The sequence below is a fragment of the Oncorhynchus mykiss genome, chromosome 31, assembly GCF_013265735.2.
Source record: "Oncorhynchus mykiss isolate Arlee chromosome 31, USDA_OmykA_1.1, whole genome shotgun sequence".
Lineage (NCBI taxonomy): Eukaryota > Metazoa > Chordata > Actinopteri > Salmoniformes > Salmonidae > Oncorhynchus > Oncorhynchus mykiss.
The window spans coordinates 10,370,061-10,394,194 of record NC_050571.1 but is presented as its reverse complement, the minus strand read 5'-3'; the positions used below and the strand labels follow the sequence as shown (position 1 = coordinate 10,394,194).

The window sequence follows — 24,134 nt, the reverse complement described above, 5'->3', positions numbered from 1 at the left end:
TATGTGTCTACTGGTATCATGATGTATCTATAGGACTACTGGTATCATGATGTATCTATAGGTCTACTGGTATCATGATGTATCTATAGGTCTACTGGTATCATGATGTATCTATAGGTCTACTGGTATCATGATGTATCTATAGGACTACTGGTATCATGATGTATCTATAGGACTACTGGTATCATGATGTATCTATGTGTCTACTGGTATCATGATGTATCTATGTGTCTACTGGTATCATGATGTATCTATGTGTCTACTGGTATCATGATGTATCTATAGGACTACTGGTATCATGATGTGTCTACTGGTATCATGATGTATCTATGTGTCTACTGGTATCAGTAGACCTATATATACACATCATGATGAGTGCTATGTACTCATCAGGCTGCCATGTTTGATCACTGTCTTGCCATTGTAGGTTAATATACTCTGGGTTTGAAATGGTTTCCTCAACTTATAATGACACATTATTGACGAGAGAGAGATTTCAGATGGCCAATGAAGATGTCAGTGAGACTCTCAATCAGTGTATATGGGAGACTGTCAGAGGCAGCAGATGGTTCTGTAGTAATATTGATCCAGCACCAGCCATGAAATAAAACAGCTATTTTCTCATCCTGTTTTTTAGAAGGTTGTAATGGCACAGGAAGGAATTATATAGTTGACATGTGGCTTGTACAGTGTGTTACAAAACAGGCAATTTCCGTTCAGATGAGAGGACAGATGCGTAGCTTACACATTCTCGGAGTGATGACAATAACATTGCTGTGTGTTTGTGTGTGTGTTTATTTTAGTAAACTTCACCATGCGGTTTAACAAGTTCATGAGATTACTAGCACACAAACACGTCATTTTCTATACAGGTTTATTTACAAAATGTATTAAAATTCTCTGTACAGCTCCTCACTAACGAAGATCAGTAAATGATTTACACACATGCAGATTCTGACTCTTTTGTAGTAGTCACTAAGATGTTTGGCCATTTTCTCCGTGTTAAGTGAACTTACAAAACCAAAGAAACTGTCTCGCTAACGATGACCCGCGGCTGTATTTCCACCGTAGAATCTGATGTAAGTTAGAGGAGCTGTGATATGTCGTTACGGAGTTTTACATGCAATTTCTTAGAAAAATAAGGAAACCCATCAGTCCTTAATAAATACATCTACTTTCAAGCAATGTACACCTCTCTTTCTTTACAATTGTTTATTTCCTTTTTCTTGCCTTCCCTTTTTTAAAATCTTTTTTGTGTGTGTGTGTGTGTGTGTGTAAATCTATCTTTTTCACGGTTTTAGGTGATTCATTTTCTTCCTAAATACTATGGAATCACAGTCTTTTGAAAAGGAAATATGCTAAGCTTTTAACACATCCCCTGTAAGTACGTTGTATAAATCTATTTTCTCCTTGTATTTATATTATTCAGTTATTTAATTTACTAAGTCATTTCACCAAACACTACAATGCTCATAAAATGAAATTAAAATTGAAAGCATATCATCAAACCGCAGCTTATTGTAAAATGTGTAATTGTTTAGCAATATACCAAGGTCATCCATAATACTACTGTTGAGAAGCCAATACTGTTTGGATTGCAGTTTATCTACTTTTCAAATGTCCCTTTTGGTTCAGTTTTAATTTATTGTACAGAAGATGTGAATGATTTTAGGTTACATGAAAATCCAGCTATAAGCAGGTGTTCTTTCAAAATGAAGACAAAAAAAACAGGCTATTTTGGAGCGACACTGTGTGAGTGAGTTTTCTCTTCATATTATACACACCATAAAACACACTGGGAGAGGTACTGACCTATGAAACTTTCTCAGACAGTCCTCTGCGTTCTTTAAAAAACACACATCAGAATCTGTTGGCAGGATATTGGGATTGTGAGGTGGCCTGTTTTAAGTTGTGTAAAGCCAAATCTCACATTCATCTCTTTCATGAGTCCCTGTGTGTGTGTGTCCAGAATGGCCCCCTATTCAATATATAGTGCACTACTTTTGACTGGGGGCTCTGCACAGAAGTAATGCACTATATAGGTAACAGGGTTCCATTTGGGATGCACAGTTTACTAGCTACCAACGCCTTCTCTCAGAGACTCTCTCTGACACTTCAAAAGCACCATAGTTGAGGACAACAACAACACAATATTATTTTGGCCTTTTGGCATATTTAACCAATTGATTCCAATAAGATTAAAATGTGTCTTTCAAAACAATTCCAAGGTCACGGGAAAATAACAAGCTATCTTCTAATAATCAGTGTCTATAATAAACCTATTTTAAAACACATTTAACCAGTAAAAACCTAGCCTGCAAGAAGAATTAGGATAATCTGATCAAACTCCATTTGCAGAAAAAACAATGTATCATCTGTCATATCGTATTCATCTTCTGTCCGGCACTTGGAAATGTGCTCGGGGTGCAAGTGATGGCTTTTAGGTATCTCTCTTGTCTTTAGCATCTCAGATGAAGTTCCTTAAAACAGATTACAGTATCGATCCTGTCTTTCTGTTTGTTTGTCTGTGTGTTTGTGAGTTCAAGCCAAACGCAATACCGCTGTGATGAATTGCGTTGTTCTAAGTAACTCTGCGAGTCTGTGACTGTTCCATACGTAAGGCACTGGAGGAAACCGCTTGAGTTCTTCACGTCACCAGTCCTGTCGCGTCGCCATTGCAGATTATCGTCGCCATTTTCCGCCGGGAGAAGATTTAGCTGCAGTTGAGGAAACCCCCATCCTGACGTGATCATGTTGTTTCATCATAGGGTCAATAGTCACAGTCGTTCGTAAGGGATCGTGTACCTGGTCTAGCTGAAGTCGTTCATAAGGGATCGTGTACCTGGTCTAGCTGAAGTGCCCGATACCTGTTTTATAGGAAGGAAGTAGAGACATAGCGATAATCTTAATTGCATTTAACTGATTCCTTGCATCTTCTCTCTTCACCTCCTCAAAAACAATAGGATGAGAAGTCGGAGATCCCTCCCCTCTGACCTTCTCACCCAATGGGATTTGAGGAGTCGAGGAAAAGAGGACCCAAGGAATCAATGAAATTGAGATTCTCACACAGAGAAACATGGGTAATAAGTCTGTTAAAATGGTGGATGAGATGAGACGTGTCAATAAGGTTGGAATGGTTGAGGCACGATGATGTGTTACTTGGGACATTAGCTTAACATAGAGATTTGCAGATGCTGCTAGAATATTCTATTGAGTAAACTAAAACCTTAAGCTAGATAAAGTATGAGTGTTTACGAGATAAAGATAAATGTTTTTTGATGGCTTAATCTTTTATTTATTTATTTTTTTATCATGTTGATTTCAATTAACAACACCACAGTGCAGGGTTTTTTTCTGGACCAAAAAGGGGCTTAGGTGGTGGGCGAGGCAGGGGGCGTGAAATAGGGCGTGGCCGGTCCATTGGGACGCTGACTTAAAAAAAATATTTAGAAGCACCCCCATCTTGGCGGTGTAGAAAAATGTTTGCATTTCAAGCCAATTTCCTTCAAATCTACACATTCTGCCATGGACCTGAGAGAACATTTTGCAGTTTTAAAACAAATGTCCTTTAATTTTATGCATTTTTCCATGGCTAATGCTTTGTTCTTTGGCTCAAACATAATAACAAATGCTGAATAAATGTTTTATGTACAATTCTCCCAGACTGTCTAGCTTTTATGTTGCTGATTGTTAGTTTTCAAAGATGATATAACTAAAGAGTATGCAGGTCCATTATCTCTTCTACATACTCTATATCTGGTTTTAATCATTTAAGTTTACGCTGGAAGCATTTTTCCATCCCGAAAATGTATTTCAAATAATGAAAATACTTTTTTAACACGCTTCGGCGGCCCACACAAGGGTTGACATCTAGTCATACACAGTATGTAGCAGTAGAAAAGTCTTGGGGAATTGTAAATGTAATGTTGGGTTTTCTATTGGCTCCCGAGTGGCGCAACGGTCTAAGACACTGCATCTCCATGCTGGAAGCGTCACTACATATCCTATAAAGATCCTTGTTCGATCCCGTATCACAACCGGACGTAATCGGGTGTCCCATAGGACGGTGCACAATTGGCCCAGCCTCATCCGGGTTAGGGTTTGGCTGGGTTAGGCCCTCATGGTAAATAAGAATGTGTTCTTAGCTGACTTGCCTAGTTAAAATATTGTGGATATGTTGTTCGATCCTTGTTCGATCCCGTATCACAACCGGACGTAATCGGGTGTCCCATAGGACGGTGCACAATTGGCCCAGCCTCATCCGGGTTAGGGTTTGGCTGGGTTAGGCCCTCATGGTAAATAAGAATGTGTTCTTAGCTGACTTGCCTAGTTAAAATATTGTGGATATGTTGTTCGATCCTTGTTCGATCCCGTATCACAACCGGACGTAATCGGGTGTCCCATAGGACGGTGCACAATTGGCCCAGCCTCATCCGGGTTAGGGTTTGGCTGGGTTAGGCCCTCATGGTAAATAAGAATGTGTTCTTAGCTGACTTGCCTAGTTAAAATATTGTGGATATGTTCAAGTCAAGAGTGATGAACTGTTAAGAAATCACACCAAACAGCTTGAGAACAACACAAACAAACAAATCATTCAACAACACCACCAGAGGAAACCAACTAAATGATTCAGATGTCACAGAGAGAGAATCAGGAAGAGAGCAGCGTTGTCATTACCCTTAGATCTTCACGCTCTCTGTCCCATACACGTTGTAGCCTTCTCTGTAAGTGGCAAAGTTCTGGGGGTTGGTCGGTGGAGCTGGCTTGAATTTCTCAGCATTTTTTGCTAGTTTGAGCCGTTTGGTTTCTGCACGTGACTTGTAACAGAACTCAATCAGTGCCACCATCATGGCCAGCCCCAGCCCTCCAACCAGAATATAGAAGACTCCAGCCACATTGCTCAGGCTGAGAGCACTTGTCTTGTCCTGGGGAAGGTGAAGAACATAGTTAGAGGGTTTGCAGTGGAGAGAGAGTTCTGTAGAGAACAGTACAGCCTACCAGTACGACACTAAAGCAGAGTATATATAGGCCTCAAACTGGTCTTGTTGAAATAACAGTCAGAGACCTAACACTCTATTATCAGACCTTCCTACAAACTGTTTCTCTGAGACAGAAACGTTTCTGATGCTACCAATGGCAGATCATACTACAGACTCCAGAGGCTAACAGCAACAGAAGGCTGATAAAGTAAAGGATGGCTGAGGTTGAGTCTAGAAAAGGTCTAGATTTGACTGGCTTTCCTATAGGGGTCCAAGAAGTTTTGAGGAACATCTGAACACCATAGTCAGACCACTCTCCGATGAAGGGGAGACGAGTCACTTCTTTAGTTTGATCTAGGTGAATGTAGAGCTTCCCCTATTCTACAGGTCTTCTTCCATAAAAGGAAGCTGTGGTCAGTAACTCACAGGTCAACATTTCAAGACCTGTCCTGAATGTATTTATTTTATTGGTATCAAACCATTTTGCTGCTGCTTCCTTCCCAAACATGTTTATAGAAAATTTGTTCATGAGAGTTTTACCATTTTGCAGTTTAACCCTTTTGAGGTTTGACTGTGGTAATATGTAGCTAAGCCGTCGAGGGTACGGACACTGATCTGTTAGTTTATTGGCCTGGCTATGGTCTCAGAGGGTTAAATAGAGGCTTATTACATTCTTAGACTTCATGTGGGGTGGAAACAACAAGATATCTTCATTGCAACTCCTTGCTCAGACAAAGACCTGAAAAACACCCCACGGTGTTGTAATGTCTTCCCAAAGTTACATGGAAGCAGTTGATCACGAACACTGTTTGTTTAGTAAATAGAAACAACAGCATAATGGTAAGAATATCATGAATGTCAAGCATGAAAATTAGCAAAAATAGCACTTGTCAACAGCTAGTCAACAACTATTCAATGATGGTGTTTGATTATTTTACACATGTACCATTTCACCAAGCATAAGGTAATTTACTATTACAGTTTGTGAAGCAAAAAAGCAGTTCCTATTTCTATATTCTATATATTTCTATATTGGCCAAAACAAAAACAACGTATTTTTCAGATATGATTTGAATTTGTGAAGTCGTGCATGAAGGACTTGTTTATTTTTGTTAAATGTATGTGGCAGAATTATTTTTAGGGGTATAATAAAATAATAAAATAAGGTGTAGGGGGGATATAGAGTATAATCTAGATGTTTCAGCTTAGCATTTATTTGCATATGAACAGTAAGTCACAATGCAACTGGGAATCAACACAGAAGACCAGCGGAGACTGACCTTACTTCCAGAGTCCTTGGTTCCACATTCACCCTTATCGTACCACCATTTGTTTTTCAGCTTGTCTAAGATGCCTTGTTCACTGAGTTTCAATACGGCAAGGTTTACAGGAGTTCTTCACATGAGAAATAACATAAATAACATCATATTATGTTATTTTATGTTATTCATAACTTCATAGTTTGCATAACTTCATCACAAAGCGATCGAGCAGGACTCCTGGCCGTTGTCACATCACAGAGAACAGGCATTCTAGTCTATTACCTTGTCGTCATTGACCAGCCCTAGTCTAGGGCCAGGGCCTGCTCCTATCGCTTCGAGTAATCGGCAGACGCTGGTAACAGGACGAGCATGTACTGACTGTACACTCTGCTGGTCTGGAAGTATCTAAAGCTGAGGAAGGTATTTGATTGTGGGGACAGCAGGGTAGCTTTCTGACCAGCACTTAACAAGTTCCATCCAACTAGAACCTTCTCTTGACTAACAGTAGCAGTAAAGGACTACAACACAACCGTTGACCTGATATTTGCAGTTGCAGAGGCTTGGACACGTCCTACTGCAACATTACAAGGTGGCTCTGAGCTTTGGTTCCAAAGACAACATGAACAATGAACCTAATAATGGCATTTACCTTGACATTCAAGACGGCATTAAAAAACAGAATAAAGCCAGAGGTGTTTCACATCAACCCGTTTCATAAGAACTTGTGCTGTGTATTGTTGGGAAAACAGCCTTTACTAAATCCGCTTACAAGGGGGATTACTGTCAACCAAGCTACAGCTTTATTACTGCTGTTTAAGCTCAGCTTTGACACATCAGGGGGATAATGAATGTGGTTTCTCTTTGTAATATGGTTTCTTCAGAGGAAACTGATAGCTAATAATCATGTGTTAAAATGCTGAATTAAAAGGTATAAGAAATTTCCCACTGCTTTACAACTGACATTGTGCCTTGTACTTCACTATTTACCTGCGCAACATACATGACATAATAGCCTTTTTAAAAATGAAGCTAGGATGTTACGTGTGGAAAACACAATATTTAGGAAGATTGATCACATAGTGCTCTTCTCTATAGCCCCTATGGAAACAGACTGGTGGTGCTCTACTCTATAGCCCCATTAGCAACAGAATGGGCTCTGCTCTATAGCCCCATTAGCAACAGAATGTGCTCTGCTCTATAGCCCTTTATGCAATGGATGGATCGAATAGTGACTGTTTGGGTAAAACCACATTCCAGTCGGTGTCTATTCCACACGTTTCCACCAGCTAAATCTATGACGTTAAAATGCCCATTTATACCTCTCTAGTGGCGCAGTGGTCTAAGGCACAGTATTGCAGTGCTAGCTGTGCCACTAGAGAACCTGGTTCGAGTCCAGGCTCTTTTGCAGTCGGCCGCGACCGGGAGTCCCATGGGGCGGCGCACAATTGGCCCAACGTCGTCCCAACGTTAGGGGAGGATTTGGCTGGCAGGGAGGTTCCTGTCCAATCGCACACTAGCAAATCCTGTGGCGGGCTGTATGAAATGCACGCTGGCACGGTCGCCAAGTGTACGGTGCGTCCTCCGACACATTGGTGCGGCTGACTTTCGGGTTAAGCGGGCGTTGTGTCAAGAAGCAATCCATTGCCCTTTGCCTCTCCCGAGTTCGTACGGGAGTTGCAGCGATGGGAGAAGACTGTAACTGCGATTTTGATACCGTGAAATTGGTGAGAAAAGGGTGTAAAAATAATAAAAGCCTATTAACTCTGTTCCATCTGACTGCACAATCCATTGTCTCATCAGCCCAGCCAGGCAATTTATGAACTTGATCTCCACTATAAAAAGCATCTAGACCATATCTCATTTTTTCCGACTAACATTTAGTTTTCAACAGCGGAGATTTGTATAAACCCTGCTGTCTGTCTCTCCGACATTTGCAACATTGTTTCAATATTCAAATTCGATCTCCTGCTGTCCCATAGTAATGAACGAGTCGTGAGTCTGGACGAGACAGAGAGGCAGGAAGCATTTCTCAGACATTCAAAATCATAACTCAGCTGGCATCATTTTTATGGATGTATACAAAACAAATTAAATGTAAAAAAAGATAAAACGAAACACAGCTAATTTGCAGTCTTTCAGCTTCAGTTAGAAACGATTGTGTTACTGTAGCTGTGTTGTTGGCTAGCTCCTCTGAATAACAGTTTCCTGACGAGTGAGCACATTTTCTATGCCAGCCGAAATCGTACCTCATCAGCTTATTGCTATGGATGGATCCAATTAAATGGCACTAGAAACCAGCTTCAACAAATGCAAATGCAGCTACTTTACCGGCTGCACTTTTTTGACATGACTGTAAGATAGCCGTATTTGGCTAGCTAGCAAGCAAAGGATAATAACTTTGCCAGCCAGTATGGCAACGGTACATTTAGAATGAACGACTGGGTCACATCCATAGATACAGAACAGAAAGACTGAACAACTGGGTCTCGTCTCTAGCAACCCTAGATTGGTGTGGGAACTATATCTTGTGGAAGGATGAAATAGTATGAATAAATGAATGAAAATAACGTTTTTTTATGAAAATATGTGACTCATTATTTGAATATGTTGGTAACCCGTTGTATAAAAGTGATAATGCCCTAGAAGACGGTGTTTGGAGGATATATTGGCACGGTTTGGCGACCCTCAACGAACAACACCCATCCCAATATAGCCTCCAAACACCAGCCTTCTCTGGCATTATCACTTAATTACACTGCTTGTAGAAAACTAAATGCAGTCAGATGGAACAGAGTAAATAGGCATTTTAACACCACATATTTAGCCGGTGGAATAGACAACGGCTGGAATGCGGTTTTAACCAATCAGCATTCAGGATTACACACACCCGTTGTATAAAGCACTATAGAAACAGACTACGCTAATCAAAGAACGATGAATGGATAACAAGTGTCTTGGGTTCCACTGGTGAACAATGTCCTCCTGGGACCTTTAGGGAACCATACATTATCATCAGCAGGAGAAGAGAAGATTACAACACTGTGTAGAATAGTATCTCCCTGGCCAATGGTATCTCCCTGTGGGTGACTGTGAAGGACTGTCCATCCTGGTAGCTCAGAGAGACATTGATTAACAATGCAATTATCTGTTAACATGCACATGATGCTGGAGCCTGAAACCCAATCTAAGAGAGCAGTATTGCAGAGGTGATCAAAAAGAAAGAGGGTGTGTGTGTGTGTGTGTGTGTGTGTCTGTGTGTGTCCCAGTCGACAGCCAACGTATTGAGATATACTGGAAAATTAACCTTCGAACACAGCAGATGGTCACCAAACTCACACACTGCCTGACTTTCACCGACGATGCCACTGTTCGTTAGAGCTACATGCCAGACTTTGAGGTGTGCAGTTTGAATGTTTAAGAGCAGAAGAAGATCAAATGCAAATTAATTTATCATCATTTCACATGATCAATACATTTTAGCCGTGATCCTGAAGGTTGCCCAAAGCCAAAGTATACATACCTGAGCAGGTCCAGATAAAAGACAGAAGGAAACATGTCAGAGAAGATACTGCTCTTCTCCTGCAGCCGTCACAGCTGTGAGCCTCAACATCACTCAGCATACTGACTATACAGCACAGATTATTAGCACAAATGCATGGTTGAAAATAGTGTTGCAGAATTCCCTGTGACTTTCCCATAATTCCTAGGTTTTCCAGAAACCCCAATGGGAGGATTCCCTGAATAAGGGGGAGAATAAGCAAGGAATGGAACCCTGCCAGAGGGAATCTTCAAAACAGGGATTTCTGGGAAACCTGGAAATGTTCATTTACTGGGACTTTTTTTAGCTATTGGATTTTTGCAACCCTACATATAGGAAAATATAGGAAGCGTATTTCTGAACATTATGGAGGTGAAACAGAAAGTTCAGGTGTGTTGGTAGGACATTACGTGATCTAGATATTATAGAGATGTTAGCCATGATGCTTTTTCAAACATGTCACAGTTGTACAACATTACATTTCCTGAGAATTCATGTCAAATGACCCTATCTATCACAGCTAATCTGTAAGCAAGTCACTTAGCTGACCTAATTCATAGCATGAGTCATGCCTGAGTCACTTAGATGACATAATTCATAGCATGAGTCATGCCTGAGTCACTTGTCATTCAATTGATCTAAACTGTACCAAATGTCAATGCCATTGTATGCCATCTTTAAAATAGCATGATGAAAGCTTCATAGCACATAGTGTAAGTATGGTGATACCAAGTTGACAAGGCTGAGTGAAACACTCTCATATTACATCACTGTATCCCAGGATGGATACAGCCATGTCTTCAGAAGAGAGTAGAATAGAAGAGTAAGAAACCTCTATTATCACAATGGTTATTGGGCTCCATTCTGGCTCTTGGTTGGTCGTGTTCAAATCAAGTGCTAAATTGGGTAAAAACATTTGACACCATCTACAATTGTGTTGATTCTTCTTTGTAAAAGCAACCAATTACAGGGACAGTTCCACCACCGACAAAATCCTAATTTAACTGAATGTAGTCGTACCACATGACCCACAGCACAAAGAGATCAGACCTTCTCTTTCAGATTAGAATTCTCACGTTTGCCCGTAATGCTTAGTCCCCTCAAGACTCCGCTGTTCGCCTCGCCTCCCTGAGATGACAAGTCTCAGCTGAGTAGCCATTTTGGGGGGTTTCAGCCAATGGGCTCTAGAGGCCAGAATGGTTTCTCTAGGCCAGTCGCATGGGATGTCCAGAGAAGCAGCTGTATGACATGAGCAACTGTGAAGCCATGTTGTGTCAGACAAGACAGCAATAATGTTATGAAATACAGACATGGCCTTCACAAGAGGAAGGCGGCAGTCTCTGGCATCTAGATGCCATGTTTTCATAAATAGTTTGTGATAAACTATTCATGAAATGTAACTTATAATACACATTCTTATTGTATAATATATAAATTACAACAGGTATATTTTACTCAGAGATCTGACAGAGAGACTCTTAACATTAATTAGACTTCTGACTGGCTATACATTCTCTAGACAATATAATACCCGACACACACATCGGCTGCTGCCCAGAGATGTAAATGATGGATTTAACTCTATCTCCTCCTTTTCCAACTGCAGGACAGCGCTATCCTCCTCATATCCCTCCCACCACTGAGAAGAAGCAGTTTAAACATCCCCAGTCGAATAAACACACCTCCTCCTTATCAAACACAACCAAACACTGGTCCACAGATCTGTATCCTTCCTCTTACAACTGTCTTTGTCAAACAACTCAGCTTAGCCTTACCACTCCATCTCCTTACCAGTCCATCTCCTTTACTGTACTTCATGCTACCTCTTAGCCTTACCACCCCATCTCCTTACCAGTCCATCTCCTTTACTCTACTTCATGCTACCTCTTAGCCTTACCACTCCATCTCCTTTACTCTACTTCATGCTACCTCTTAGCCTTACCACTCCATCTCCTTTCCAGTCCATCTCCCTTACTGTACTTCATGCTACCTCTTAGCCTTACCACTCCATCTCCTTACCAGTCCATCTCCTTTACTCTACTTCATGCTACCTCTTAGCCTTACCAGTCCATCTCCTTTACTATACTTCATGCTACCTCATCTTCCTCTCTGTGTGTTAGCCAAGTAAGGGTTCTTAGTTTGATATTTTGTTCCATAGACTGGTCAGAGTCTGGTAAATGACAGAAAGGCTACCTTTGAGCCTGGTTGGGACTCAACACTTGGTTTTGTTTTGGGTTGGGTTGTACGCTAGCTAACAAAGTACATAAGAAAATCAAAGTGCTATAATATAAATCCAATCAATAATCAATGATTTTTAATATACCTATTGACTATTATTAACAGCCTTGCCGATTACTCTGCAATATTGTACCCGATCTGGTGACATCGAGGCTGACCTTGGAGTCACCTCCTCCGCTGCCGCACTCTCCCTTGTCGTACCACCATTTGTTTTTCAATTTGTCCAACAGGCCCTGCTCATTCAGTTTTAACACTGCCAGGTTAACAGCATTTCTTGAAACGATAAAACATAACTTGTAAGAAAATGCACAGGTCCGTGAGAAATCTAATGCATAGTAGTGGTATAGCAGCAGTATAGTATAGTCGTAGTATAGTACAGTAGTATAGTAGTAGTTATAACGATAATGATAATAGTTGATAATGGTAGTTGGACTACCACTAATAGTGCTTATTGTTAATATTAGTATTATCTATTGTGTTTAAGAATTTTATGAATATGAGTTAGATAGATCAGTAAGGTTAAGAGGAAGAGCAAAGAAAGTGGTAAATATTGAAAAGGTGGCATGATGAGTTAGGTAGTTTAGAAACTGAAGTGTGCGGGACGGGGACACTAGTCATCATTGAGAAGAAAAGCAACAATAGAAAACACCATGCAAATAACATTCATCACAAGTGACAGTGCAACTTTTAAAGGCTACATGGAAAAACTGTTGAACTGTTAAATTAAAAGTGACAACAACTGTCGGGAAGGACAGCATGCAGGACAGAAGGACAGCACGCAGGACAGAAGGACAGCACGCAGGACAGAAGGACAGCATGCAGGACAGAAGGACAGCACACAGGAAGGAAGGACAGCACACAGTACAGAAGGACAGCACACAGGACAGAAGGACAGCACACAGGAAGGAAGGACAGCACGCAGGACAGCATGCAGGTCAGAAGGATAGGGCAGAAGGACAGCACGCAGGACAGAAAGACAGCATGCAGGTCAGAAGGATAGGGCAGAAGGACAGCACGCAGGACAGAAGGACAGCATGCAGGTCAGAAGGACAGGACAAAAGGACAGCACACAGGACAGAAGGACAGGACAGAAGGACAGGACAGAAGGACAGGACAGAAGGACAGGACACAGGACATGACAGAAGGATAGGACAGAAGGACAGAAGGTCAGGACAGAAGGACAAGACAGAAGGACAGGACAGAAGGACAGAAGGACAGGACAGAAGGATAGAAGAACAGGACAAAAGGATAGGACAGAAAGACAGGCCAGAAGGAAAGATAGAGTAAGAGAGACAAAGGTTAAATGGTTGTTAAACTGTTAAAGTCTTCGCTACACCCTGGAATGGATTCCCCGTTGGTTTAGGAACAACAACATTAACACGTAGATCAACATCCATAATAACAATTATAAATCAACCTAGATATCCAAGAACAATAAAAGATATGATACCGTTACCTCTTTGCGTCCATTCCAAAACAATAAGGAAGAAGAGAAGAACAAGAAGAAGAAGAAGAAGAAGAAGAAGAAGGGCCAAACACAAGACATCAGGGTAGGTGGAATTCTATAACAACAAGGAGAATATCGTTATATTATCCCACCCACCTTAATGCTGAGCCTTTGGGCGTGGCCACACCGTATCCTTTAGAGTCGAGGTTTCCGCCCACTTTCATGGTGTCACAGGGTTTCCTCTGCTCTATGTACTCGTTCATGGTGGACTCCAGGAGGAAAGCAAACTTGCCCTTGGACTTTCGTACCCGGGCCACCCCGTCTGGTGTGGTCTTGACAAACACTGACGGTTCGGCCGATTTCATGTATGACCACATTTTCTCATAGACTGCTATTTTGGATCGCTGTTTAGACGGAGAGAGGGAGGGAAAGGGAGAAGAGGAAGCATTGATACATAGTAGTGATGACCCAAATACAAATGTATACACCATCGAGAGAGAGAGAGAGAGAGCGAGAGAGAGAGAGCGAGAGAGAGAGAGCGAGACAGAGACAGAGACAGAGAGAGAGAGAGAGAGAGAGAGAGAGAGAGAGAGAGAGAGAGAGAGAGAGAGAGAGAGAGAGAGAGAGAGAGAGAGAGAGAGAGAGAGAGAGAGAGAGAGAGAGAGAGAGAGAGAGAGAGAGAGAGAGAGAGAGACAGAGACAGAGACAGAGAGAGAGAGAGAGAGAGAGAGAGACAGAGACAGAGACAGAGACAGAGAGAGCGAGAGAGAGAGAGAGAGAGAGAGAGAGAGAGACAGAGACAGAGACAGAGACAGAGACAGAGAGAGAGAGAGAGAGAGAGAGAGAGAGACAGAGACAGAGACAGAGACAGAGAGAGAGACAGAGAGAGAGAGAGAGAGAGAGAGAGAGAGAGAGAGAGAGACAGAGACAGAGACAGAGACAGAGACAGAGAGAGAGAGAGAGAGAGAGAGAGAGAGAGAGAGAGAGAGAGAGAGAGAGAGAGAGAGAGAGAGAGAGAGAGACAGAGACAGAGAGAGAGAGAGAGAGAGAGAGAGAGAGAGAGAGAGAGCGAGAGAGAGAGAGAGAGAGAGAGAGAGAGAGAGAGAGAGAGAGAGAGAGAGCGAGAGCGAGAGAGACAGAGACAGAGACAGAGACAGAGACAGAGAGAGAGAGAGAGAGAGAGAGAGAGAGAGAGACAGAGACAGAGACAGAGACAGAGACAGAGACAGAGAGAGCGAGAGAGAGAGAGAGAGAGAGAGAGAGACAGAGACAGAGACAGAGACAGAGAGAGAGAGAGAGAGAGAGAGAGAGAGAGAGAGAGAGAGAGAGAGCGAGAGAGACAGAGACAGAGACAGAGACAGAGACAGAGACAGAGACAGAGAGAGAGAGAGAGAGAGAGAGAGAGAGAGAGAGAGAGAGAGAGAGCGAGAGAGACAGAGACAGAGACAGAGACAGAGACAGAGACAGAGAGAGAGAGAGAGAGAGAGAGAGAGAGAGAGAGAGAGAGAGACAGAGACAGAGACAGAGACAGAGACAGAGAGAGAGAGAGAGAGAGAGAGAGACAGAGACAGAGACAGAGACAGAGACAGAGACAGAGACAGAGACAGAGACAGAGACAGAGAGAGAGAGAGACAGAGAGAGAGACAGAGAGAGAGAGAGAGAGAGAGAGAGAGAGAGAGAGAGAGAGAGAGAGAGAGAGAGAGAGAGAGAGAGAGAGAGAGAGAGAGAGAGAGAGAGAGAGAGAGAGAGAGAGAGAGACAGAGACAGAGACAGAGACAGAGACAGAGAGAGCGAGAGAGAGAGAGAGAGAGAGAGAGAGACAGAGACAGAGACAGAGACAGAGAGAGAGAGAGAGAGAGAGAGAGAGAGAGAGAGAGAGAGAGAGAGCGAGAGAGACAGAGACAGAGACAGAGACAGAGACAGAGACAGAGAGAGAGAGAGAGAGAGAGAGAGAGAGAGAGAGAGAGAGAGAGAGCGAGAGAGACAGAGACAGAGACAGAGACAGAGACAGAGACAGAGAGAGAGAGAGAGAGAGAGAGAGAGAGAGAGAGAGAGACAGAGACAGAGACAGAGACAGAGACAGAGACAGAGAGAGAGAGAGAGAGAGAGAGAGACAGAGACAGAGACAGAGACAGAGACAGAGACAGAGACAGAGACAGAGACAGAGACAGAGAGAGAGAGAGACAGAGAGAGAGACAGAGACAGAGAGAGAGAGAGAGAGAGAGAGAGAGAGAGAGAGAGAGAGAGAGAGAGAGAGAGAGAGAGAGAGAGAGAGAGAGAGAGAGAGAGAGAGAGAGAGAGAGAGAGAGAGAGAGCGAGAGAGAGAGAGACAGAGACAGAGAGAGAGAGAGAGAGAGAGAGAGAGAGAGAGAGAGAGAGACAGAGAGAGAGAGAGAGAGAGAGAGAGACAGAGAGAGAGAGAGAGAGAGAGAGAGAGACAGAGAGAGAGAGAGAGAGAGAGAGAGAGAGCGAGAGAGAGAGAGACAGAGACAGAGACAGAGACAGAGACAGAGAGAGAGAGAGAGAGAGAGAGAGGACCCTGAACAATGAGAGAAACAGGAAGGAGTGATGCACAGAAACAAGAACCTTGCTATAGTACATTTCCGGTTCCTCTCTCCACTGGGATTCTCTGCCTCTGACCCTATTACAGGGGCTGAGTCACTGGCTTACTGGGGCTCTTCCATGCCGTCCCTAGGAGGGATGCGTCACTTGAGTGGGTTGAGTCACAGATGTGATCTTCCTGTCCAGTTTTGCGCCCCCTCAGGCTCGCACGGTGAAGGAGATCTTCGTGGGATATAATCAGCCTTGTCTCAGGGTAGTAAGTTAGGGGTCTGTTGATATCCCTCTAGTTTTGTGGGGGCTGTGCTTTGGCAAAGTGGATGGGGTTATATCTTGCCTGGTTGGCACTGTCCGAGGGTATCTTCGGACGGGGCCACAGTGTCCCCCGACCCACCCCTGTCTCAGTCTCCAGTATCTACTCTGCAACAGTCTAAGTGCTGTTGGGCTAGGGTCAGTCTGTTATATCTGGTGTCCTGTGTGAATTTAAGTATACTCCCTCTAATTCTCTCTCTCCCTCCCCTCCTGGTGAATCTGATCCCTGGGGTCATGCCTCAGGACTACCTGGCCCCAGTCCACCTGGTTGTGCTGCTGCTCCAGTTTCAACTGTTCTGCCTGCGGTTAGGGAACCCTGACCTGTTCACCCAACCTACTACCTTGTCCCGGACCTGCTGTTTTCAACACTTTCTCTCTCTCTACCGCACCTGCTGTCTTGACCTCTGAATGCTCGGCTTTGAAAAGCCAACTGACGTTTACTCCTGATGTACTGACCCGTTGCACCCTTTAAACCACTGTGATTATTATTATTCGACCCTGCTGGTCATCTACGAATGTTTAAACATCTTGAATAACAATCTAACAATGTTCTGTTAATCTCCACGCGGCACAGCCAGCAGACGACTGGCCGCCATTCAGAGCCTGGCTCCTCTCTAGGTTTTTTACTAGGTTCCTGCCTTTCGAGGGAGTTTTTCACATCACTGTACTTCTACATCTGCATTGCTTGCTGTTTGTGGTTTTAGGCTGGGTTTCTGTACAAGCACTTTGAGATATCAGCTGATGTAATGTGATTGAGGTGAGAAGCTTGCTCGAGTAACATCAGAAGGGGACATAGATGAGAGTTTCCCAGTACGGTGCCTGGGGTTAGGCTTAGTGTGCCTGCCATACAACCTGTAGGAGTGAAGAGAGGACTTCCAGCCATCTATAACAAGCAACTATTCAATTATTCAATGCCGCTGGGTTCATTTGGCAACACAGTTTTAAACTCCAGACTTCTGAACCCTGGTCTGGGCCAAAGCAGAGACAGGTGAGGGTGTGTGTAGAGTGGATACTCTCACAAGTACACCGCAGGTTACATTTAGGGTTAGAGCTATCTGGGATCCTTAGGATTTGCCTACCTCCTAAACTTAACCCCTACCCTTACCTTAACCCTAACCCTTATCTAACTTAACCTTAACCCTTCAACATTTTAAAATGTAAACTTCAATGGAGTAGGGACGTCCCAAAGATCCCGGATAGCAATTTAGGAGCTAGAGTTTTACAAGGAAGTGGGCCAGTTGGCAATAGTCAATTGTACCAATGGGCCTATTGCCAATAGCCTATGTGTTCCGAGTATGAACAAGCTGTTGATATGGCAACACCAATCAGAGGCATTGTTCCAGTGGCGTCAAGGATCCCATTGTATGGGCTTCCCCAGAAGGGTCAGTTTAGGTTCAAATACTGAAACAGTCAAGGACTTCATTTTGTCAGATCAAAGATTTGAAGAGCATAAGGTGTCGTGTATTACTAACTGAAGCAGACATTTCTGGTAAGGCAGCACTTAGGTATAACAGTCATATTTCCTAAGAAGTCTTGAAGTTAAATGAATCCTGAATAGTGTCAAGGGAGCCAAATACACTGTTAGTGAAGGACACTGAGTTCTCAAGCAGAGTAAACAACACACCAACTCCACTAGGTAAGTAACAAATAGAGGCTGTGGAAAATGCAACAACAAACACACACACACACACACACACACACACACACACACACACACACACACACACAAACACACACACTGAGCCCTGTGGCTTTGTGAGCAGAGTGGGACTTGTCCATTCTAAACATCGGATAGACCCATCAATGTCCCTAATTAATATACTGCCCCTCTCTGACTGTAATGGATATTGCCTCCGACACATCACTGTTAATAAACAAAAGCATTAACCTTCACTTAACGGAGGGCCCTACAGTAGTTGGCTCAGTGTGTTCCAATACAACCTGTTATGAGTCATCCATCATGTCACATCAGACCAGAGGGGTGCGGATCAGACCAGAGGGGTGCGGATCAGACCAGAGGGGTGAGGATCAGACCAGAGGGGTGAGGATCAGACCAGAGAGGTGAGAATCAGACCAGACAAGAACATAATACAACATTAGAAGTCAACATGATGTCTCCACCTTTATGAAAAAAAGCTTGAAGTTTGGGGATGTGAGGTGCCTGTTCTATGGGAATGCTAGTATGCTAGTCACTCACACCCTCCCCCACCCACTCACTCACTCACTATTCCTCCTTGCCTTGTGGGCTGGCCTGTCTCTCTCTACGGTTAGTAATATAAATCAGTGGCATAGGATTTGTGTTGTTTTGTGTAGACAATATCATTTATTGTGCGCTCATAATTTGCTAAAACATAGTTGGAAGGACATTATCGGTTGGTTTGAAGAACAACTTCTGGAAAGACTGAGTGGTACTGATCTGCCCGGCAGTTAACAGAGAAACAGAAGGCTAACAGTGTGTTTCTGTTGGAACGTGCATGTGTGTGTGAGCAAGTGTGTGTGTGCGTGAGCAAGTGTGTGTGTATGAATGGCGCCGGAGGGAATTTCTGCTGTTCTACGGGCTCCTAACCAACTGTGTTATTTGGTTCGTTTTTTCAAATTGTATGTCACTTATTTTGTAACTTACTTTGTACATGATGTTCCTGTTAATTTCTTCTATGGCCCGAAAATAACTTCTGGACATCAAATCAGCAATTACTCACCTTGAACTGGACAAAAATGTTGTTCTATAATGAATCCGACACGAAGGATATGTCGCTTTCTCGGGAACCCGGGCCACAATCCCCGTCATTTGGTTGAAGAAAAGACAGAGGGGACAGAGGTCGGGCTTCCTTCTGAGAATTCATAGGTGAGTGGGTAAACCACCACTACCATCTGTTCTATTGGCCAACGTGCAATCACTGGAGAATAAACTGGATGATCTACGATCAAGACTATCCTACCAACGGGACATTAAAAACAGTAATATCATGTTTCACAGAGTCGTGGATGAACGACGACATGGATAATATAGAGTTGGCGGGAATATTCCATGCATCGGCAGGACAGAGAAGCTACGTATGGTAAGAGGGGGGGTGGGGGTGTGTGTCTATTTGTCAATAACAGCTGGTGCACAATGTCTAATATTCAATATGTCTTGAGGTATTGCTTGCCTGAGGTAGAGTACCTTGTGATAAACTAAAGCAGGAAGTACTAGTGACTTCCCCCAATATAGAAGTGGTCAGATGTAATAGATGCTACGCTACGGGACTGTTTTGCTAGCATAGACTTGAATATGTTCCGGGATTCATCCAATGACCTTGAGGAATATATCACCTCAGTTATTGGCTTCATCAATAAGTGCATCGAAGTTGTCGTCCCCACAGTGACCTTATGCACATATCCCAACCAGAAGCCATGGATTTCAGGCAACATCCGCATCCAGCTAATTGCTAGAGCTGCTGCTTTCAAGGAGCGGGACACTAATCCGGACGCCTATAAGAAATCCCGCTATGCTCTCAGACGAACCATCAAACAAGCAAAGAGTCAATACAGGATTAAGATTGAATCTTACTACTCCGGCTCTGACACTCGTCAGATGTGGCAGGGCTTGATAACTATTACGGACTACAAAGAGAAACGCAGCCGCAAGCTGCCCAGTGACGCGAGCCTACCAGACAGGCTAAATGCCTTTTATTATCACTTCGAGGAAAGCAACACTGAATCATGCATGAGAGCACCAGCTGTTCCATACAACTGTGTGATAAAGCTCATGGTAGCCGATGTGAACAAGACCTTTAAACAGGTCAACATTCACAAACCCGCGGGGGCAGATGGATTACCAGGATGTGTAAACAAAGCACGCATGGACCAACTGGCAAGTGTCTTCACTGACAGTTTCAACCTCTCCCTGACCAAGTCTGTAATACCTACATGTTTCAAGCCGACCACCATAGTCCCTGTGCCCAAGGAAGCGAAGGTAACCTGCCTAAATGATTTATGCCCCATAGCACTCACGTTGGAAGCCATGAAGTGCTTTGAAAGGCTAGTCATGGCTCACATCAACAGCATCATCTTGGATACTGTAGACCCACTCCAAATCGCATACCGCCTCAACAGATCCACACAATCTAAATCGCACTCCACACTGCCCTTTCCTACCTGGACAAAGGGAACACCTCAAAAGACTCATCTCTTCAGTGGGTCATATGATGGAGTGTAGTCTGGCCCAGGAGTGTGAAGATGAACGGAAAGGCTCTGGAGCAACGAGCCGCCCTTGCTGTCTCTGCCTGGCCGGTTCCCCTCTTTCCACTGGGATTCTCTGCCTCTAACCCTATTACAGGGGCTGAGTCACTGGCTTACTAGGGCTCTTTCTCTCTCTCGGAGGACCTGAGCCCTAGGACCATTGACCTAGGGTCATTTCTGAAAATTTTAACATCTTGGCCATGTTCTGTTATAATCTCCCCCCGACACAGCCAGAAGAGGACTGGCCACCCCACATAGCCTGGTTCCTCTCTAGGTTTCTTCCTAGGTTTTGGCCTTTCTAGGGAGTTTTTCCTAGCCACCATGCTTCTACACCTGCATTGCTTGCTGTTTGGGGTTTTAGGCTGGGTTTCTGTACAGCACTTTGAGATATCAGCTGATGTGCGAAGGGCTATATAAATACATTTGATTTGATTTGACTACAACTCAGTGTTCAACACCATTGTGTCCACAAAGCTCATCACTAAGCTAAGGACCTAAACACCTCCCTCTGCAACTGATCCTAGTCTTCCTGACGTGTCGCCCCCAGGGGTGCCTGCTTAGTTCCCTCCTGTACTCCCTGTTCACTCACAACTGCATGGCCAAACATGACTCCAATACCATCGTTAAGTTTGCTGATGACACAACAGTGGTAGGACTGATTACAGACAATTATGAGACAGCCAATAGGGAGGAGTTCAGAGACCTGGCAGTGTGGTTCCAGGACAACAACCTCTCCCTCTCTCTTTACAAATATATCTCCATCATCTCACTACAGACACATCTCCATCATCTCACTACAGACAAAGCTATATCCTGTAACAGTCACCTTGCTGATCTGACATAGCCTCTGGGAAGAGGATAGAATGACTTCAATTGAGGGATGGAGGGAGAAGGGTTGTGTGGAGGGAGGAAGGAATTGATGGAGGGAGGAAGGGATGTGTGGAGGGATGGAGGGAGGACGGGATGGATGTAGGAAGGAATGGATGGAGGGTTGGAGGGACGAAAGGATGATGGAGGGATTAGGGATGAAGGGATGGATAGAGTGTTGGAGGGCGTAAGGGATGTGTGGAGGGATAGAGGGCGTAAGGGATGTGTGGAGGGATGGATAGAGGGTTGGAGAGAGGTAGGAAGGGATGTGTGGAGAGATGGATGGAGGGTTGGAGAGAGGTAGGAAGGGATGTGTGGAGGGATGGAGGGAGGAAGGGATGTGTGGAGGGATGGATAGAGGGTTGGAGAGAGGTAGGAAGGGATGTGTGGAGGGATGGAGGGAGGAAGGGATGTGTGGAGGGATGGATGGAGGGTTGGAGAGAGGTAGGAAGGGATGTGTGGAGGGATTGAGGGAGGAAGGGATGTGTGGAGAGATGGATGGAGGGTTGGAGAGAGGTAGGAAGGGATGTGTGGAGAGATTGAGGGAGGAAGGGATGTGTGGAGGGATGGATGGAGGGTTGGAGAGAGGTAGGAAGGGATGTGTGGAGGGATGGAGGGAGGAAGGGATGGATGGAAGGAGGGATTTAGGGAGGAAGGAAGGGATGTGTGGAGGGAGGAAGGGATGGATGGAAGGAGGGATTTAGGGAGGAAGGAAGGGATGTGTGGAGGAAGGAAGGGATGTGTGGAGGGAGGAAGGGATGGATGGAAGGAGGGATGAGGAAAAGCTATCTGCAGTGCTCAGAAACTGAGGTTGGTCAAGCTTCTGCTTGCAGCAAGATTAGTCAGACACTTACACACCCTCCCCCACACCCTCTCCCACTCACTCACCCACTCACTCACTCACCCACCCACCCACTCACTCACTCACTCACTCACTCACTCACTCACACCCTCCCCCACCCACTCACTCACTCACTCACTCACTATTCCTCCTTGCCTTGTGGGCTGGCCTGTCTCTCTCTACGGTCTGTTAGGCCACATACTACTGAGGACTGATGCAATGAAAAGAACACAACTAAGGCAATGTGTGTGCGTGCGTGCGTGCGTGCGTGCGTGCGTGCGTGCGTGTGTGTGTGTGTGTGTATGCTTGCATGGGTGTGTGTGGATCATTTGTAAAAAAAAATATCCTTTGAAGCTTTGCCACAGAAAAGTCAATTTTCAAGCTGAATGTTGGTTGTTGTTTAAAAACCAAAGCCATTAAAAAACATCTAGGAGAGGACATTTGATTAAAGTGCAGAGTCAAAATAAATGTCCCTCTTCATTCTAAATAGCCACTTAATCTGTATCGATTCTGAGTTAGGTTAGACAGCGTTTCCACGGGTACATCTTAAATAGCACCCTATTCCCTATATAGGCCCACAGGACCTGGTGACAAATAGTGCACTATATAGTGAAAAGGTTGACATTTGGGATGCACTTCCTGTCACTGGCCTTTGAACTGGTTCTATTTCATTCTCTGGCATAGTTGCTTTCATCATGGACTCGACCCACATAGTGAAAACTTAATGTAGTTCTATTCAAAACTCTACCCAACCAGTGAACACTTAGTTCTATTTAAAACTCTACCTACACAGTGAACACTTAGTTCTATTTAAAACTCTACCCACAGAGTGAACACTTAGTTCTATTTAAAACTCTACCCAGAGTGAACACTTAGTTCTATTCAAAACTCTACCCACAGAGTGAACACTTAGTTCTATTTAAAACTCCACCCAGAGTGAACACTTAGTTCTATTTAAAACTCTACCCAGAGTGAACACTTAGTTCTATTCAAAACTCTACCCACAGAGTGAACACTTAGTTCTATTTAAAACTCTACCCACAGAGTGAACACGTAGTTCTATTTAAAACTCTACCCAGAGTGAACACTTAGTTCTATTTAAAACTTCACCCACACAGTGAACACTTAGTTCAATTTAAAACTCTAACCAAACAGTGAACACTTAGTTCTATTCAAAACTCTACCCACAGAGTGAACACTTAGTTTTATTTAAAACTCTACCCAGAGTGAACACTTAGTTCTATTCAAAACTCTACCCACAGAGTGAACACTTAGTTCTATTTAAAACTCTACCCAGAGTGAACACTTAGTTCTATTCAAAACTCTACCCAACCAGTGAACACTTAGTTCTATTTAAAACTCCACCCAGAGTGAACACTTAGTTCTATTTAAAACTCTACCCAGAGTGAACACTTAGTTCTATTCAAAACTCTACCCAACCAGTGAACACTTAGTTCTATTTAAAACTCCACCCACACAGTGAACACTTAGTTCTCCTACCTGCATCATACTTTCAATTCCTTTTAGGGTATTTGTGTCATTCTTTCATTATTCAATAGTGCTAGGCAGGACTACCTGTATATATTTCATTATTCAATAGTGCTAGGCAGGAATACCTGTATATGTTTCATTATTCAATAGTGCTAGGCAGGACTACCTGTATATATTTCATTATTCAATAGTGCTAGGAAAGACTACCTGTATCTCTCAAGTATGCAGCAATGGAATTTGGGAGTCTAGGAAGCTTTACTTTGTAATTGAAGTGCACCACTGAAGGTCCAGAATACCAATTGGGATGTTCAGTGTAGGAATCCAATATCTCTCTCTCTCTCTCTCTCTCTCGCTGTCTGAAGTTAGACAGGACCCTTTG

General features: G+C 43.6%; 1 protein-coding gene across 6 annotated transcripts in view; it reads right to left on the bottom strand.

Moving 5' to 3' along the window:
• Positions 1-775: 775 nt before the first annotated feature.
• Positions 776-24,134, bottom strand: part of LOC110504371 (glutamate receptor 3) — a 228,838-nt gene continuing 205,479 nt past the window's right edge. For 2 of the 6 annotated variants that reach the window (XM_036970539.1, XM_036970541.1), the window contains 4 exons: positions 13,621-13,868; positions 6,260-6,374; positions 4,678-4,925; positions 776-2,867 (listed from right to left, as the gene is read on the bottom strand). In XM_036970539.1, the coding sequence (XP_036826434.1) occupies positions 4,680-4,925; positions 6,260-6,374; positions 13,621-13,868 (609 nt within the window). In that variant the 3' untranslated portion in view covers positions 776-2,867; positions 4,678-4,679. Of the gene's footprint in view, positions 2,868-4,677; positions 4,926-6,188; positions 6,375-12,175; positions 12,291-13,620; positions 13,869-24,134 lie in introns of those variants that run through there. The other 4 variants (XM_036970540.1, XR_005041266.1, XM_036970542.1 and 1 more) reach the window with 4 other exon arrangements.